Source organism: Sus scrofa, chromosome 2 (assembly GCF_054392235.1).
Source record: "Sus scrofa isolate SSC_HxYL_T2T_F1_AM1 chromosome 2, Sscrofa_HxYL_maternal_Yorkshire_Landrace_v2.0, whole genome shotgun sequence".
Lineage (NCBI taxonomy): Eukaryota > Metazoa > Chordata > Mammalia > Artiodactyla > Suidae > Sus > Sus scrofa.
The window spans coordinates 15763430-15778839 of record NC_139384.1 but is presented as its reverse complement, the minus strand read 5'-3'; the positions used below and the strand labels follow the sequence as shown (position 1 = coordinate 15778839).

Below are 15410 nucleotides of genomic sequence, written 5' to 3'. Positions count from 1 at the left end.
TTTTTATCGTCACTAGAAATAATTGGAATTGCCAAGCATAACTTGTGATTATAATATTTCTAATTTCTCACACTGCACTAACATTATTTTAATTTGACTGCAAGGAAGTAACTTTATTAGAGGTAAATGGACGATTTGACTTACTGATACTGAAATATTTATTCTGCTTAAGGAAACTCAGTATAAGCTTATTGAATACTTGAGTTTTAGAAAACCTTGTTGGAAATTTCTGTTTAACACATTTAAATCCATAATTCCGCTTCTTTCTCATGTTTGAACTTCACTGTCCAATTGATTTATTCTCTAGGGATTCTTCAACTATTGGAATCAAAATTCACTTGGTATTATCGCATAGAGTTGTGTGTAATTTTTATATAGCTAATGATCTTACCTAGATATATGTTACCCCCCCATCTTGGTTTTAAAGAGGCTGAGGGCATCTTTCCATGCCCTATCAGTTGACTCCAGATATAACTAAGTTCTTAGTACACGTATGATGACAGAGTTGATGGTGTTATTGATTGGTTACTAATTGATTGGTGACTAATCAGATTAGGAAATGTATCTCACAACTCATTAAAATAAATTCTAAGTCATTTGACATTAAATTTAAAAGGCATAGAAATACTATAAGAGAATAAATATGATATCTCCCAGGAGTTCCTTCCTGGTCTAGTGGTTAAGGATTAGGATGTTGTCACAGCAGCGACTTGGATTTGATCCCTGTCTGGAAACTTCTTCAGGTCATGAGCATGGCAAGAAAAAAAAAAATTAAATATTTAATTTACCAAATTTAAATAGTAAACTAAAATCTAAAATGAAAACAGGAGAGAAAATTGATAGTTTTTTTTTTTTTTTGGTCTTTTGTATTTTGTCCTTTTAGGGCCATAGCCACAGCATATGAAGGTTCCCAGGCTAGGGGTCGAATCGCAGCTACAGCCGCCGGCCTACACTACAGCCACAGCAACGCAGGATTTGAGCCACATCTGCAACCCACACCACAGCTCACAGCAATGCCAGAGCCCTAACCCATTGAGCAAGGCCAGGAATCGAACCTGCAACCTCATGGTTCCCAGTCATATTTGTTTCCACTGCACCATGACGGGAACTCCCCAAAATTGATAGATTTTATTTTATAAAATTGAAAAAAAACAAAAAAAGTGCTCAAAACTTAAAGATGTCAAAATTTTAACTTACAAGAGATATACATAATTCAAAATAGATGAAATATAAGAAATCAAAATAACAAAAATGTTCTATTACTAATCAAAAAGCATATATCCTAAGTTTAATTCTGTTAAGTAAATAAAATTCCCCAAGTTAGATTTTTATTTGTAATTTGTGCCATATGGCTATAGTTTTAGAAACAATGGAAAATTATTCAATTTGCACATAAAAATAAATATTTATATATTTTATAAATAGTTTTCATACAGAATGTGTAAGGAAATGATATTTACCTCTAGGCTATGGGTTCAGTTAATTATGAATTTTTGAAACGTACTTTTCTCATCTATAATCTACTTCAAACTGCAGACATTTTAGTATGTAAATATACTCATTCTATAATTATTTTTCCCAATAAATATTGAAACAAACAAACTGGAGGGTTATTTGAGAATAGTTGTCAATAATTATGAAAATATCAACATTTATGTTAGTAATTCCCTGGACATAAATTTTAATGAAATTATTAAAATAAGCAAAAGGCTGTTATTGAAAGTATTTTTATTAAGACAAATACCTGAAAAAAAACAAATAAAAATAAATGGTAGAATTTATGTTATTTTTCTATGTTAATTTATAATTGTTAAATAGATACATTATACAGTCAAATGCTCTACCACTGAGCTATACCCACTAAATAGATACATTATGGATATAATTAACTACATGGAAAAGGCTTTTAAAAATTAAAAAGGAAAATAAGAAACTATAATCATAGAGGTTGATTGAAATTATATGTATTATAATTCGATGTGTTACATATGCAAAGAATGAAGTAGAACAGTGAGAAGTATTTGTATGTTGAAATTCTGAAATACCTTTTTAAAATTATGTTTTAGAAAGATGAAATTTGGAAGAAGGTAAACCTCTGGATGATGGTGGTAGGAGAATCAGATATAAGAGGGAACATTACACAGGTTATCCAAATATTAGAAGTGGAACAATAGGTCAGATCCAAAGGATGTGAAACTTCATACCATGCTTCCAACATAGTTATGGATTATTTCAAATATATAGCAAATTTCCTCAATTTTTCTAGCTTCAATGATTTACTCAAATATATCATATGCTTTAACTGACAATGAAGGTAAAATTACAGCTTTAATGAACCTAAAGATGGAAAATAAATTTTTCCTTAAAGCATAATCTAACCAAGATACTGAAGAAGTCAGGAATAATGGGTGCAAATTGAAGTCCAAATTAAGAAATGTCCTTCCTCAAGAAAAACCTGCAAAGGTATTATTTCTAAATTATATAGGGATATCATTTGTCAATAACTGAGATGCCTACACATTATATATGCATTTATATCATATACGTATGCTTGATAAAGTATCTATTAGAATCTCTAATCATCATATGAAGAAAAATCTTCAAGGCATTAAAGTTACTTGCTCAAGATCATAAAGCAAAGTCACTAGTTCTCAGACCTTGGCCTGGAGCACAATCTCTTGAGGGCTTCCTCTCTCCCCCCCAGATTTTTGTCCCCATAGGAATACCTTGAAAGGATGTCTACGGTTAAAGATAAATGTCACTGTTTTTTTAAAGTGAATATAATACATGAAAAAAAAATTAGTAACACTGAGTTATACGTGTTGATGGAATTAGAAATTTAAAAATTGTAATTCAAAGCCACTGCCAAGTCACAATTTCCCCATTTTTCTTTACAGATGAACCGCTTAGCTGTATCTGTTCTACATTCACCATAACCATGCAGGTGAACAGCAGTGTGAATGAGTTCATTCTGTCTGGACTGACACAGGATGTACTAATGGGGAAAGTAATATTTGCGACCTTCTTGTTTCTATACCTCATGACTCTCTTGGCAAACTTCCTTATTGTGATGACCATAAGATATAGCCAGACACTTGGGAGCCCCATGTACTTCTTCCTTTTCTATTTATCATTTGCTGATGCCTGTTTTTCAACAACCACTGCTCCTAGATTGATAGCAGATTCCATATCTGAAAAGAAAGTCATCTCCTACAATGAATGCATGAGCCAGATCTTTGCAGTTCACTTCTTTGGGTGCATGGAGACCTTGGTGCTCATCCTTATGTCCTTTGATCGCTATGTGGCCATTTGTAAGCCCCTGCAGTACACAACCATCATGAGCCAACGTGTCTGTGTTATACTGGTGAATCTGGCCTGGGTGGGGTCTTGCATCCATTCTTCAGCACAGATTTTCTTGGCTTTGAGATTACCCTTCTGTGGCCCCAATGTTATCGATCACTATTTCTGTGATATGCAACCTTTGTTGAAACTTGCCTGCATGGATACATATGTCATCAACCTACTCATTGTGTTTAACAGTGGGGCCATATGCATGATGAGTTTCATAATGCTGCTTATCTCCTATGCTTTTGTTTTACATTCTCTGAGTAATCAGAGTGCAGAAGGAAGGCGGAAAGCCCTTTCCACCTGCACCTCCCACATTATTGTTATCATTTTATTCTTTGTACCATGTATATTCACATATACTCGCCCTTTAACTCTATTTCCAGTGGATAAGTTGGTGGCTGTGTTTTACACTATTGTGACACCTTTGCTCAACCCTCTGATTTACACTCTGAGGAATGCAGAAGTCAAAAATGCCATGAGAAAGTTATGGTGCAACAAACTCTGACTCAACATGGCAAAGAGCAGAAGATGCTAATTGTTAATTCTGTCATTCATTAAATAAAATTGGATAGATGCAAAAGAGAAAATGTTCTACTTCCAGTGTAGACAATATAATCCTCTTCCAGGAGATGTTTGAGGGGATAGGTAGACTATATAGATGACAGATCTGAATTATTTGAAGCCAGTGTCACACAGAATGAGAGAATATGAAATACCACCATATTTGTGGCAGCACAAGCCCATTCCTCACTCTCATTCTGCATTGAGACCTTTGTTCTTTTGAGGCTTGTGAGCCAGAGCCTGCTGTTTCTGTAAGTTTCCGGTTTTGTACATTATTATTTTTTCATGCTTCTTATCCATGTTTTGTACTTTGTTTCTGATTTCCATCATCCGTGTTGTTAGCAAATCAGCCCTGGTGCTACTGAGTCTGTATCATGTCTTTTCTGGCGCAAGAGTCAATAACATCAAGTCTCTCCCAGAAACATATGCTCCACAAGGAGCATAGATATCAACTAGTAAAGCCCCTATTTGAAGCTTATCTACCCTTTGTAACACCCTTAAAAATTGGCCTTTCATTTGCCTGCCTATGTACAGGGAAATAACGTCACTTTCTATTCCAATAGGACAATTCTAGTTGTAAAAAATATATTCATTGTAATGATCCATAATTTATCTTTATGTATATTAATATATTTTTACTTTTCATGTCCATCATTATTTTTGTATTACTTAGTTTTACATATGTACCTACTTTTGTAATTCAAGTTCATGGGTCCTTCCCTAATCTTTGGTGGTTGAATTAGTGGCAATTTTATAAAATTGTGAGTCATAAAAACTAGCACCTCATGGATGAGATCATAATATAAAGGCAACAACCACATATAAAACAGAGCTAATGCCATAACAACCCATCCAAAGAGACGATGTCCACAGTGAGATTCCCAGCTTGGGAACACAGAACAAAATACATCAAAGAAGCTAAATGTCTCATTAGATATAATCCATAGTCCTATTGCATGGAAGTGTTTTACTGACTAGTGGATTGGACTGGCCAGTTGCCTAACATGTACACTTCTGACTAAGGAGAGACTTTTCAGTCTACAGATATTGCAATTGTACATTGATCAAGCAAACTTTGTCTAGTAATTGGGCTTCCTATACAAGCCCTGCCTGGAAAGGAAGATATTGATCAGTGACTGGGATAAGTATTTTGGTGTTTTAATTTCTATTTTTTCATAAATCGTTAAACTTATATTCTGGTTCAGGTACTGTTAACTAATAAGTATAGACAATAGGAGCCATTTATGAAGAGTGGGCATGGATCCTCTCTCTGAGAATAAATATAAAGATTATTTTCCTTCATATCTAAAGATTAGACCATAATATGTGGCAGATGATGCCATGTAATGCCATTTTGAGATGTTTTCATGACCTTGCCTTCTTGGGAATATGTCACTGATGGACTTTAAAACTCTGATAATAAAGTTTGGAAGATCTGATTATATTCCCATTTGTAACAACTTCAGATGTTAACTGGTCTTATTGGTTGATCTTTCATTATGTATAAAAGTATTGAATTACAATTTTGTATACCTGAAACTAATGTGATATTGTATGATAATTATAATTCAATAAAAAAAAGTTTGGAAGATTTATTTATTTATTTATTGCTTTTTAGGGATGCACTCAAGGCATATGGAAGTTTCCAGGCTAGGGGTCAAATTGGAGCTGTAGCCACCATTCCTACACCACAGCCACAGCAATGTCAGATCTGAGCTGTGTCTGCAACTTATACCATAGCTCACTGCAATGCCAGATCCTTAACCCACTGAATGAGGCCAGGGATTGAACCTGCAAACTCATTGTTCCTAGTCAGATTCATTTCCACTGAGCCATGACAGGAACTCCTGGAAGATATATTTAAAACTCAAATTCTTTCCTAGAAAACTTTTCGAGTACAAATTCTATAGATTATGAGGCAGGGATTTCTTAATTTGTAACATAAGCATTGATAGGAATCAACTGTAAGAAAAAAAAAACTGCAAAAACACAATCATATGGAGATTAAACAATTTGGTACTACACAGCAAATGGATCAATGAAAGAAAATAAAAAAAGAAACTGAAAAGTACCTGAAGACAAATGAAAACAAAAACACAAAGATCCAAATTCCATGGGATATAGCAAAAGCAGTTCTAAGGGTTAGGTTTTTTGTTTGTTTGTTTGTTTGTTTGTTTGTTTTTTCCTTTTCAGGGCTGCATCTCTGACATGTAGAAGTTCCCAGACTAGAGATCAAATTGGAGCTGCAGCTGCTGGCCACAACCACAGCCACAGCAATGACAGATCAAAGCTGCATCTGTGACCTGCACCACAGCTCATGGCAATACCAGATCCTTAACCCACTGGGCAAGGCCAGGGATTGAACCCACCTCCTCATGGATACTAGTTGGGTTCTTAACCTTCTGAGCCATGACAGGAACTCCTAAGAATGATATTTTCAGTAAAACTAGCATACCTGAAGGAACAAACAAGATCTAAACAAACAACCTAATCTTACACCTAAAATATCTCCAAAAAGAACAAAACTCAAATTTAGTAGAAGGAAAGAAATAGTACAGATCAAAGAAGGAACACAATGAAATAAGGAATGAAACAAACAATCGAAAAAAATCATGGAAACTGAAGGCTGGACCTTTAAGAAGATAAAAAAATATGTATATATATATATGACAGACCTTTAGACAAACTCATCAAGGAAAAAGAGAAAGGGTCCAATAAAATCAGAAATAAAAAGGAAGTTACAACCAACAAAATAGAAACACAAAGGCACATGAGATTACTATGAACAATTATATGCCAAAAAAATGGACAAATTCCTAGAAATGTGTAATTTCCCCAAACTGAGACTGGAATAAATAAAAAATATGAACAGACTAATTACCAGTAATGAAGCTGAATTAGTAATTAAAAGAATCTCCCAACAAACAAAAGTCCAGAACCAGATGATTTCACAGGTGATTATATGAAACATTTAGTCAATAATTGACACCTGTCCTTCTCAAACTATTCCAAAATAATTGCAGAGAAAGGAACACTTCCAAACACATGGTATGAGGCCATCATCATCGTGATACCAACAGCAAAGATATAACAAAAAAGGAAAATTATAGGCTAATATCTCTGGTGGACATAGATGCAAAAATACTCAACAAAATAATAGCAAACCAATTTCACCAATACATTAAAAGGATCATAAACCATAATCAAGTGAGATTTATCCCAGAGATGCAAGTATGGTTCAATGTCTGTAAATCAATGAATGTGATATACCATATGAACAAATTGAACAAGAAAAATCATATGGTCATCTCAATAGATACAGAAAAAGATTTTTACAAAATTCAACATCCATTTATGATAAGTTATTCCCAAAAGAGGCATAGAGGGAATATACCTCAATGTAATAAAAGCCATATGTAATAATCCCACAGCTAACACCATACAGTGAAAAGCTAAAACCATTTTCTCTAAGAAAAAATAAGACGGGGATGCCCACTATTGCCACTTTTGCTCAACAAAGTATTGGAGGTCATGGCACAGCATTCAGACAAGAAAAAGAAGTAAAAGGAATCTAAATTGGAAAGGAAGAAATAAAACTGTCATTGCAGTTGACATGATAATATAAACAGAAAATCCTAAAAATACCGACAAGAAACCTCTAAAGCTTATCAATGAATTTGGTAGTTTCAGGATACAAAATTAATATACAGAAATCTGTTGCATTTCTATATGTTAACAATGGTCTATTAGAAAGAGTAATGAAGAAAACAATCCCATTTACAATTTCATCAAAAATAATAACATATCTGTGAATAACTAAGGTGGATTCTAAAAAATAAAATGAATGAAAGAATATAACAAAATATAATAAAAATGAAGCAGATTCAGAGTTATAGTAGTTACCAAAGGGAAGTGGAGAAGGGAAAAAATATGGGTGGGGAATTAAAAGGTGCAAACTACTGTGTGTATAAATAAATGCATACATAAATACATAAACTACTTGCTTTGGCAGCTTTTCCACAAGTTTAGCATTGCTATCTAATACAGTTTAGTACTGACATGTAAACAGAGGGAAAAAGAGATAAGGAGAAGCAATATCATATAGAGATGAGCTCATGGAGGGGAGATTGCATTTTGCTTCAAGTTTTAGGAGTATTTTCTGGGGAAAGTGTTTATTAAAGGTCAGTTATGATCAGGAAGATTTATTTTTTTTGAATTATGATTAGCTGAAATTTCTCTGAAAATGCATGTGTTTAGGGTACCAAAGTTAAGGGAGAAGTTTTATTTCATATGTTTTACTAAAACACTAAAATAAAATTAAGTTCTTGAGACTTTAAATTCCATCTCTATGCTAATGGACCTCATTTATATCTATACATTTATATCTCTACTCCAGACCTCTCCCTTGAATATTGGAGTTGTATACTCAACAGCTTGCTTGATATATTCCTTTATAAATCTGATAGGAATATTCATATTTAATGTCTGATTCTTCTTACCCAAAACATATGCTAGCTGTAACTGTCCCCAGGAATTTCTATCCTTCTAGTTTCCAGGCAGAAATTATGGAGTCAAAAACATTGATTATATCACAGCTCTACACCTAATTTGTTAAACAAATAAAATGATGTGCCTATAATATAAGCAGAATATAATAATGTTTCCACTAATTCTACTAACTTCTTGGTTGGAGCTGTCATTATCTCTTACTTAGATCACAGCCAAAAGCTCTAAAATTCTTCCTCCTTCTACTCTTCTTCTGCTAAGTCCATTTTTAGCACAGCAGCTGGAACAACTTTTGAAACTATAGTCAAATAGTTATAGTCTCTGCTTAAAACCCTGAAATTGCTCCATTTCACTTGGGATAAAAGACAAAATCCTTACAATGATCTGAACTTCCGTTGCCTCTTTGGCCTCTTCTAATATTTACACGCTTTCTCCTTTGGCTCCAGCCACACTGACTTCCTTATAATTCCTTGACCACAGGATTTCATATTGTGATCTTTGCTTCAGCTAAGAAATTCTCTTCCAGGAGATCCTTGGCTAATATCCTCCTCTCCTTAAGGCATTATTCTAATCTCTCTTCCATAAAGCCTGCCTTAGGCCATATTTAATACAGCATTCCTGATCCTCTTATCTTACTCCATTTTTCCCTCTTTTTACATAGCAATTTTCATCTTCCAACATTTTATAATATTTATTGTTTCTTGTCTATTCTTACTAGAATGTAAACTCCAAAAATGTGTGGGTTTTTGTCTACTTGTTCAGGAACATATATCAACGCATGTGTAGAATGTTTTATAAAAACAGTTTAATAAAACACTGTATTCCTAAAGAATCATAAGTTGAATTTGACCCTCGGAGTTTTATATGCACATTAAAGTTTGAGAAACATTGCCACAGGGCACTTGCATCTAAGGTTGCAACACTATCAACTTGGTTTCAGACTTCAAGAAGGGAAAATCAATTTGGGAAATACACATTCACTGTTTTAGATTCCAGCTTGGAGGTGAATGTGTATCCCTTCTCGGTAAATCCAACTGTCGGGAAATTAGTCACAGAATTACACTTAGATGCAAATGGGCCCTGGAAAGCAGGCTGTGCTCAGGTGGTTGTGAATGCTGGTAGCCCCCTCTTACTGCAGAGCAAGGGGAAAATAGATTGTAGTAGATAAATAGCATTCTCTGCCCCTAATGCCAAGCCCCTGGAACATCCACAGAAACATTTTTCATTCAAATTAAATTTAATTTGTGTCTTTAAAAGAATTATTGTTAAATCTCCAGTGCCTAGAATAACCCTGGTCAATAAATACTTATTGCATTAATAAATAAAAGGTTACAGAAATATAAAAACCATCAGAAGTTGGAAAATGGCATGGAAAAGATGCTCCTTCATATAAAACCATATAGCAATACCAAATAATAAAGAGCAAAAGGAAAAAAATAGAATGTAAATATGAAGAAAACACACAAAAAGCCAAAATCTGATTCTTTGACTAGAATAAAATTAATAATCTCCTACCATGTGGTGGTATTTATAGGAGTGTATACATCTGTCAGAAGTCATCTACTGTATGTTTTAAAATGGTGCTATTACATGTAAATTATACTTTAAGAAGTTGATATAAAAATACTTCATTTACATTTCTCTCTTTCTCTAAAGTGACCAACTGACCTCAAACTATTATAAAAATTGTAGAAATTTTACTTAGTAAAGTTTCATTGTCCCTATTTATATTTTACAAGTATAATTAGGATTTATAAGAATTATTATATCTAACAGTAATATTTTCTAGACTATGCAGTAGGAGAAATTAAGAAACTTGCTTAAAGTCACAGAAACATAAATCATGAGGCTAGAATTCAATTAGACACCATTTATTTGAATCTTTACCTGGGCTCAGAGCTTTGTCTGTCTTAGAAAAGATCTGACTCAAAAGACAGAAACTTTGGTGACATTTAGTGTTCCATACCTCAATAGACTTTGAAAGTGTGTTTTTTCTTGGAATAGGGTGAACGGGTGGAGGCTTTGGTAATTGAAAGGGAAGCATCTGTCCCTTAGGAATGAAGAGGAGGGACAAGGGCTCTGTGGACAGAATCTGCCTGTTGGCAGCCTTGTCTGGGACTAATTATCCCTACATTTGCTATGATTCTGGATTAACTGAACTAAGTAGCTCATTTAGCAAATCCTTCAGGGTTGGGTGGGAAGGGTGGACTCTTTGTTCCTCCAAAGACTGGACATTTGTGAACTTTTTATGAAATTCCTATAAATATCTGATGGAGGAAGGAGGAATGTTTAATTCACATGCTCTGCCAGGGAATGATTTGGGATAATAGAAGTGGCTATTTAGAGAGGTTCCTAACACAGTATAGTGGAGATATTTCCTATTCATTCTAGAAATTTCTAAAAACAGAAGAAACTTTCTGCCAGTGTTACGGACCCTTTTAAAGAGTCTAACAAGGCCTTCTAGGAAGGGCTGGCTGTGTATGGAGTATCCTCTCTCCCCATAGATCTTGCAGCAGAAAACAGAGTGGATCCTTTTGAAGTACAGTTTACACACTGCAAACCCTGCACAGGATTCATCTTCAGAGTAAATCTGAATTGAAAGAATAAAAGCTGTGAGCTCCCACTTGGAGGTCATTTCTTTTATAAAGAGAAAAGGTAAGTTTTCTAGCCCAACTGAACCATTTCCATTTTCTTGCTTTTCATTCAAGACTGGGTTTTTAGGACAGTTGCTTTTATCCAGTTCTGTCTCCTGAGAAAGATGAAGTTCAAGAAAAATGTTTCCTTCCATGATAAAATTCTGAAGTTTCAAGGTTCCCCAGCTGCTACTGGTCTCTTCTTGATACAGCACTGGCTCCAGCCTATTCTTATTGGAAAAAAAAAGGGGGTATATTGAATAAAGCAGAATTATGTTATTCTGTACCTGCAGATGTCTTGTTTGCAAAGCGCAATGACAGGAAAAGGATGGGGTGCATGTTGATGATATGCAATGAGTATGCATTGACACTGCTGACACAGTGAGTCTTTGGTACTCTGATACTGACTTTCCTGATCTTATCTTACTTACATTCAATGTCCGGGACCCACCATCATCCCTCCTCACAGCCTCGGATTACCTTCTTTTTCTGAGACTGGGGTAAGGGATAAAAAGAGGAGTGGGAGAGAAGGAAACAAACTCGCTAATGAAATCCTAGGGCAAACTCCTCTCTATCCCTAACATGGGTCTTTGCTCACTTTGGCATTGGGTGTTTTTCCCTGTTTCATCCCCTGATTCTTCTTCCTTCTCAGGCTTTTTTCCACAATCATATTTTTCCCTTTTTCTCTGATCCCTGCCATATTTCACATATCTCTATATTGCCTCTTCTTTCCCTACTATTTTTCAAATATACATAAAAAATGATGATCTCGGAGTTCCCGTTGTGGCGCAGTGGTTAACGAATCCGACTAGGAACCATGAGGTTGCGGGTTCGGTCCCTGGCCTTGCTCAGTGGGTTAACGATCCGGCGTTGCCGTGAGCTGTGGTGTAGGTTGCAGATGCGGCTCGGATCCGCGTTGCTGTGGCTCTGGCGTAGGCCGGTGGCTATGGCTCCGATTGGACCCCTAGCCTGGGAACCTCCATATGCCGCAGGGGCGGCCCAAGAAATAGCAAAAAGACAAAAAAAAAAAAAAAAAATGATGATCTCTTTGTTTGACCCAACCTGATGTTTGCATACATCTGAGAGTCAGGACATACATGGAATGTGTCAGGGGTTTTCTTCTTTGCCGGCTTATCACTTCCAGGCGTATGCTGACTCCCTCCTGATGGTTGGAGCCTAGTGCTTTGCAAGGGAGTGTAGGGTGGCATGTTAGAGAGAGATTGCCATGAGCACAAAGGTTTGAGTTCTGGTCCTGGTTCCTCTGTAATTACTCTCTGTTAAACCCTGCCTCCAAGCTTAGCCTAAACTTCATGAAAAAGAATAAAATGAACTTGCATTAGGAAATGGCAAAATCAAATAAAGAGATAGTAAAGAAAAATGAGATAAGGCTATAATTAGGGATTGCATAATTCAGTAAACATGTACACATAGGCAACACCTATCCACCCACACGCACACACACTTTAAATTGGTTGGCCATTAGCGAGTTATTCGACAGTGTTAACTTGGTTAGGACAAGCATCAACAGACACCGTGGGAAGAAACATGGAAAACAAGGTGATGGCATGGAGTTAGAGGACTTTGAGGGCCACAGCGAGGTTTCTGGCCATTGCATTTGAAAACCTTATTAGCCCTTGCATTACATTTATGATTCAACATAGTTTATTCCTTTGCAAGAGATAGCAAGGAGGTAAAACAAGAAGGGTGGAAAGAATGAAGAGAAGAGGAAATATCTGAAACTGGGTCTTTTTCTTTCTCTTTAGAAACATAGACTAGGCCTGCGAGGGCCCATCTAAACAACTCTACTATTGGGCATTCGTAATACCGATGTTTATGGAATGTCAGCCTGACATGGTAGTAGGTTTGAGCTAATAATTCTCACCATGTGAACCCAAAGAAATATCTTTCTCGAAGTGTTCTTTTTCTTTGGATAAGTGTGTGAGACATTTTATTTAGAATCTAATGAGTAGTAAATAATGCTTGAAAGGAAATATTCTGTTCTATGTTTTGGGGATATAAATGTAATCCCTCTTTAAGGCACTGGAATTACTCTCTATGATATTAAAATAATAGATTCAAGCCATTGTACTTTTATCCAAACCCATGGAATACACATCACCAAGTGTGAGATTTAAGGTAAACTATGGACTTTGGGTGATTGTGATCTGAGTGTAGGATCATCAGTTAGAAGAAACACACACTCTGCTGGGAGATGTTGATAATGTGTCAGAGGTTATACCTGTGTGAGGAAGGGACTATGTGGGAAATCTCTGTACCTTCCTCTTACTTTTGCCATAAACCTAAACTGCCATAAAAGTATTAAAAATAATAACAAAGGCAACAAATGATCATATTAAATCTGAGGGGAGATGTTTAAAACATATTTCATCCAAGATCCAGATAGGATCAGAGATAAAAGATAGAAAAATGAATAAACTGAACTGAGAATATTTTCTTCAAGAGTGTTTCTCCAATAATATCCATGTTTAATCATATTGGAATAGTGCTATTATTATTTCTAAAAACACAGAAATGTTGCATAATACTTGAAATATATGTGGATAGATAGATATAAAATATTTTTATATTTTAATTTTTTTCCTAAAAATTTTTTAGGAAAACTCAGACTAAGATAAGGCACGTATTAGCACTCCATTTATTATATGAAGGCTAAATTTTAAAGTGTTTAAGTCATTTGATCAAGGGAAATATTCTTTACGCAGTTCTCAATCTCCATTGTAATAAACATTTTTAAAGGAATTTACCTTTTGTTCTCAAAATACAAAGACCTTGATCCAAGGCAACCTTTTTCTGAACCAACAGATGGATCTGGGAGGAGCTTGGACATCTGCAAATTTCCAAAGATTCATAGGAGATTAAAGGTGGCTGGAGGTAACAGTGCATGAAACACAAGGAATACAGTGCAACCCACTGATCTTTCCAAGATGTCACTTTTCCTCTCGGCAGATTGAGCCTTTGTCAATGGCATCTTACCTACAACCATTGGCATGTCAATGAATAACAGTGTGACCGAATTCATTCTTTTTGGATTGACACAGGATGCAGGACAGCAGAAAGCAATATTTGGAGTCTTTTTGATTCTATACCTTGCAACACTGTTGGGGAACTTTCTCATTGTAGTGACTATTAAGACCAGCCAGACACTTGAGAGTCCCATGTACTTCTTCCTATTCTATCTGGCCTTTGCTGATGCCTGCTTCTCTACAACCACAGCCCCCAGGTTAATTGTGGATGCCCTTTCTCAGAAAAAGACCATTTCCTACAACGAGTGCATGACCCAGGTCTTTGCAAGCCATTTTTTTGGCTGCATGGAAATCTTTGTGCTCATCCTCATGGCCTTTGATCGCTACGTAGCCATTTGTAAGCCCCTGCGATACACAACCATCATGAGCCGGCAAGTCTGTGGTGCGTTGGTGAAACTGGCCTGGGTGGGATCTTGTATCCACTCTTCAGCACAGATTTTCCTGGCTTTGAGATTGACCTTCTGTGGCCCCAATGTGATTGACCACTATTTCTGTGACTTGCAGCCCTTGTTGAAACTTGCCTGCATGGACACATACGTGATAAATTTGTTAGTTGTTTCTAATAGTGGAGCCATATGCATGGTGAGTTTCATAATCTTGCTTATCTCCTATGTTGTCATCTTGCACTCACTGAGAAACCACACTGCAGAAGGAAGGCGGAAAGCCCTTTCCACATGCGCCTCCCACTTTATTGTGGTTGTCATATTTTTTGGCCCATGTATATTCATATACACACGCCCGCCAATCGCATTTCCAATAGACAAAATGGTGGCTGTGTTTTATAGTATTGGGACACCCTTGCTCAACCCCCTGATCTATACATTAAGGAATGCAGAAGTAAAAAGTGCCATGAAAAAGGTATGGTGTAGCAACGTGTGACTTCAGTTAATAAATGATATACAGGAATTCTAATGTATATTTCCTTAACAGATTAGCTTTGTTTAATAAACAGGAACGATAACATATTTTTGTTGGGAAACAAAGAATTAAGAAATATGTATGTGTAGATAAAAATATAGCTATAGATACATCATATCTTTATTCTAGAGGAATGATTAACAATTTTGAACACTCTCCGATGACTCTTAACTTGAATTCTATCAACATATGACCATATTCACGTAGTAATCTACAGAGATATCTCTCCAAAAAGAAATGTACTCCTGACATAATGAGTGTTTGTGCCTGTTCGCATTGATTCTTTTTCTAGATTTTATTCTAGATCTTATGAATGTGCTCATAGGAGTTAATCCACAAGGGGCAGGAATCTTACAGAATCAAAATTGCTGTCCTGACCATCTGAGGGTTCGAGAAGATG

The 15410-nt window shown here is 35.7% G+C and overlaps 2 protein-coding genes across 2 annotated transcripts; both read left to right on the top strand.

Moving 5' to 3' along the window:
- The first annotated feature begins 2909 nt into the window (after nt 1-2909).
- Nucleotides 2910-3853, top strand: LOC110259078 (olfactory receptor 4C11-like). The gene has a single exon (XM_021082373.2). It carries the CDS (start codon nt 2939-2941, stop codon nt 3851-3853), a length of 915 nt encoding a protein of 304 aa, XP_020938032.2. The 5' UTR covers nt 2910-2938.
- A 10203-nt stretch (nt 3854-14056) lies between these two features.
- Nucleotides 14057-14971, top strand: LOC110259068 (olfactory receptor 4C11-like). Its single transcript, XM_021082359.2, has one exon. It carries the CDS (start codon nt 14057-14059, stop codon nt 14969-14971), a length of 915 nt encoding a protein of 304 aa, XP_020938018.2.
- Nucleotides 14972-15410: the final 439 nt, after the last annotated feature.

What these genes read in the sequence shown, in the direction of transcription:
- LOC110259078 (XM_021082373.2), top strand. Translation starts at nt 2,939, where the DNA reads ATGCAGGTGAACAGCAGTGTGAATGAGTTCATTCTGTCTGGACTGACA.
- LOC110259068 (XM_021082359.2), top strand. Translation starts at nt 14,057, where the DNA reads ATGTCAATGAATAACAGTGTGACCGAATTCATTCTTTTTGGATTGACA.